The following is a 2,500-nucleotide window of genomic DNA, read 5'->3' as shown; positions in this document are numbered from 1 at the left end:
ACATCACAATTTTGCTCCATATCTCCAAATTGAAACAAAATTCATGCCGAGAAACAAAATGTTTTTTATTGCTTTATTTATTTTGATTGTACATGTACATTCATGTGGATTGAATTTTTTGGTTAGCTATTTCTATGCAATTAAGCCCTCCCCCCTTCCCTTCTCCCGGGGCTTAACCAGTCTTTTAGGCTTTTTGTAACTACTAAATTGCTTACCCGACCACAATGATTATGATTGGGGGAGGTGCGGTGGCCTCATGGTTACTGCGCTCTACTCGGGATCAAGTGGTCTGGGTTTGTGTCCTGGCCAGGGACATTGTGTTGTGTTCTTGGGCAAGACACTTAACTCTCACTGGAGTACCGGGTACCGGCGAAATGCTGGGGGTCACCCTACGATGGACTAGCATCTCATCCAGGGGGGAGTAGAAATACTCCTAGTCGCTTCATGCTAAGGTAACCGGAGATAAGCCCCAGCCTGATGGGCCTTCTGGCTTGTTTGATGTTTGTTTGGCAACTGTGAGAACGGTGTGACTCAGCAGCAAATTTTATCATGGTTGAATGTTAAATCATCATTGTACATGTAGTATCGTACATTGTAGAACTGACACCAGCACACCCACAGCATGCTAGCCTCTAAGGCCTGCCGGTGCATACAGCTGTAGTCATCCTCACTCATAATGCTTGTAATTGTTTGTTATTTCATCAAAATCATCCTCCAGTGTCTTTAGCAAAAGCTGAAGTTTAGCAGTCTATCAGTGGCTGATAATATTTTGCCTCAATGCCTTGTATAATAATGTTTGCAGACACATAAATGGGTAAATGCAGAATCAATGCTTGAGAAGTGTTTCATTGGTCCACTAAAGAGAGACATTGCCATCAAGGTGAAACCTAGAACAGGTAAATGTGGTTGTCAACAAAATGATCCCTTTAGTGAACAAATTTTGCTTTAAATATGGTGCTATTTTAAAAGTGCTAACTGGAACTGACAGGTGCAAAACACAGGTCACAAGTCACAGGACATTGTTTTACTAGTACAGAAAGAATGCAAAAACATTCGGTCAGTACAAAACGCAGACTGCAGACTGCAGACTGCAGACTGAAGACCGGGTACAAAATGCAGACTAGGTACAAAATGCAGACTGCAGACTGCAGACCGGGTACAAAATGCAGACCAAGTCTAAATAAATAAATACGTGATGGAATGTCATCTTATAACTTACCTGCTGTCACGAAATCGTCATTTTTCACGAATATTAGCATTTATTGGGTTTCCTTGCCCGTTTCTTAATATATTATGTCTTAAACAGAGTGGCCAGGCTACAGTGGTTCTTAAATAAAATTTTGAGCTGCTTACTGATCTCCTAGCAGACTAGCTGATCTCCGGAAAGGGCACCATGCTGCTGAGACGACCCAAGTGAAAAGATTGTCATGTGTTATGTTATGTGACCTGTCCTCGATTTCATGTCTGCATAATCACGCGCGAGTAGTATCCGTGACAACACAGTGCTCAGAAAATACAATTTCATGTAAAGCTACAAAGGTAAATCAGCATTGAAAAATGCGAGAAAACATACAAACAGCACATTCACATACACATACACCCAGAAATGGCAATTGAATTCACACATGCAAGGTCAAGGTTTAAGGGATCATCAGACTACTTTACTCTGAACAGACATCAGTTTAAAAGAGGTTATTTATCCGTTGCTTACCTGATCTACAAGCAGACTTCTCCGAAAGGCCGCCATGCTGCCGTAAGCCAAGACAGTGGTGAACTTTGTGCTAAGATGGTCATGTGATGTGGCACTTGTCCGCGCTATCACCAATGCGTGTTATTGATATGACAGATTGCGCAAAAAGGCTCGAAAAATGAAAAAAATGATGATTGCGTGACAGCAGGTAAGTTATAAGATGACATTCCATCACGTATTTATTTATTTAGACTTGGTCTGCATTTTGTACCCGGTCTGCAGTCTGCAGTCTGCATTTTGTACCTAGTCTGCATTTTGTACCCGGTCTGCAGTCTGCAGTCTGCATTTTGTACTGACCGCAAGAACATTCATTAAAGCTAACCCTGGGTGTCATTAGGCCTAAACAAACGTTTTTGGGCCTAATGTTAGCATTGGTAAATGGTTAGGGTTGTTTCTGTGTTGGTAAAACAATGCCTTGTGACTTGCGACCAGTGTCACCTGTGTTCTGTGGGACATAAAATGATTGAAAGTTCTGCTTGGTCACCAGTTTTGCTAATTTCCTCCAGCATTAATTTTTATGTTAATAATTAGCCAAAATGAAATGGGCACTGTCATGCTAAATTTACTGTTTTTACATGTGGGTCAACATTAACATTCCTGACAACTCACTGAGATGATACGGAATTTATAATATGGCACAAAGAGCTATTCAAATTTAACTTTTGGTGATGTTCAGAGGAAAACATCTCCAAACTTGAAAAAACTGGCCATTTCCATCCCCTCCATCCTTGGCTGCAAACAACAAAGACC

The 2,500-nt window shown here is 41.2% G+C and overlaps 1 protein-coding gene across 2 annotated transcripts in view; it reads left to right on the top strand.

Annotated features, from left to right (window-relative positions):
- LOC138052303 (cytochrome b5 reductase 4-like) overlaps positions 1-2,500 on the top strand; it is a 37,446-nt gene that overhangs the window by 8,018 nt on the left and 26,928 nt on the right. For both annotated transcript variants that reach the window (XM_068898705.1, XM_068898706.1), the window contains exon 3: positions 803-896. In XM_068898705.1, the coding sequence (XP_068754806.1) occupies positions 803-896 (94 nt within the window). The remainder of the gene's footprint in view (positions 1-802; positions 897-2,500) is intronic.

The sequence above is a fragment of the Montipora capricornis genome, chromosome 6, assembly GCF_036669925.1.
Source record: "Montipora capricornis isolate CH-2021 chromosome 6, ASM3666992v2, whole genome shotgun sequence".
Lineage (NCBI taxonomy): Eukaryota > Metazoa > Cnidaria > Anthozoa > Scleractinia > Acroporidae > Montipora > Montipora capricornis.
This window is presented reverse-complemented; position numbering and strand designations above follow the sequence as displayed.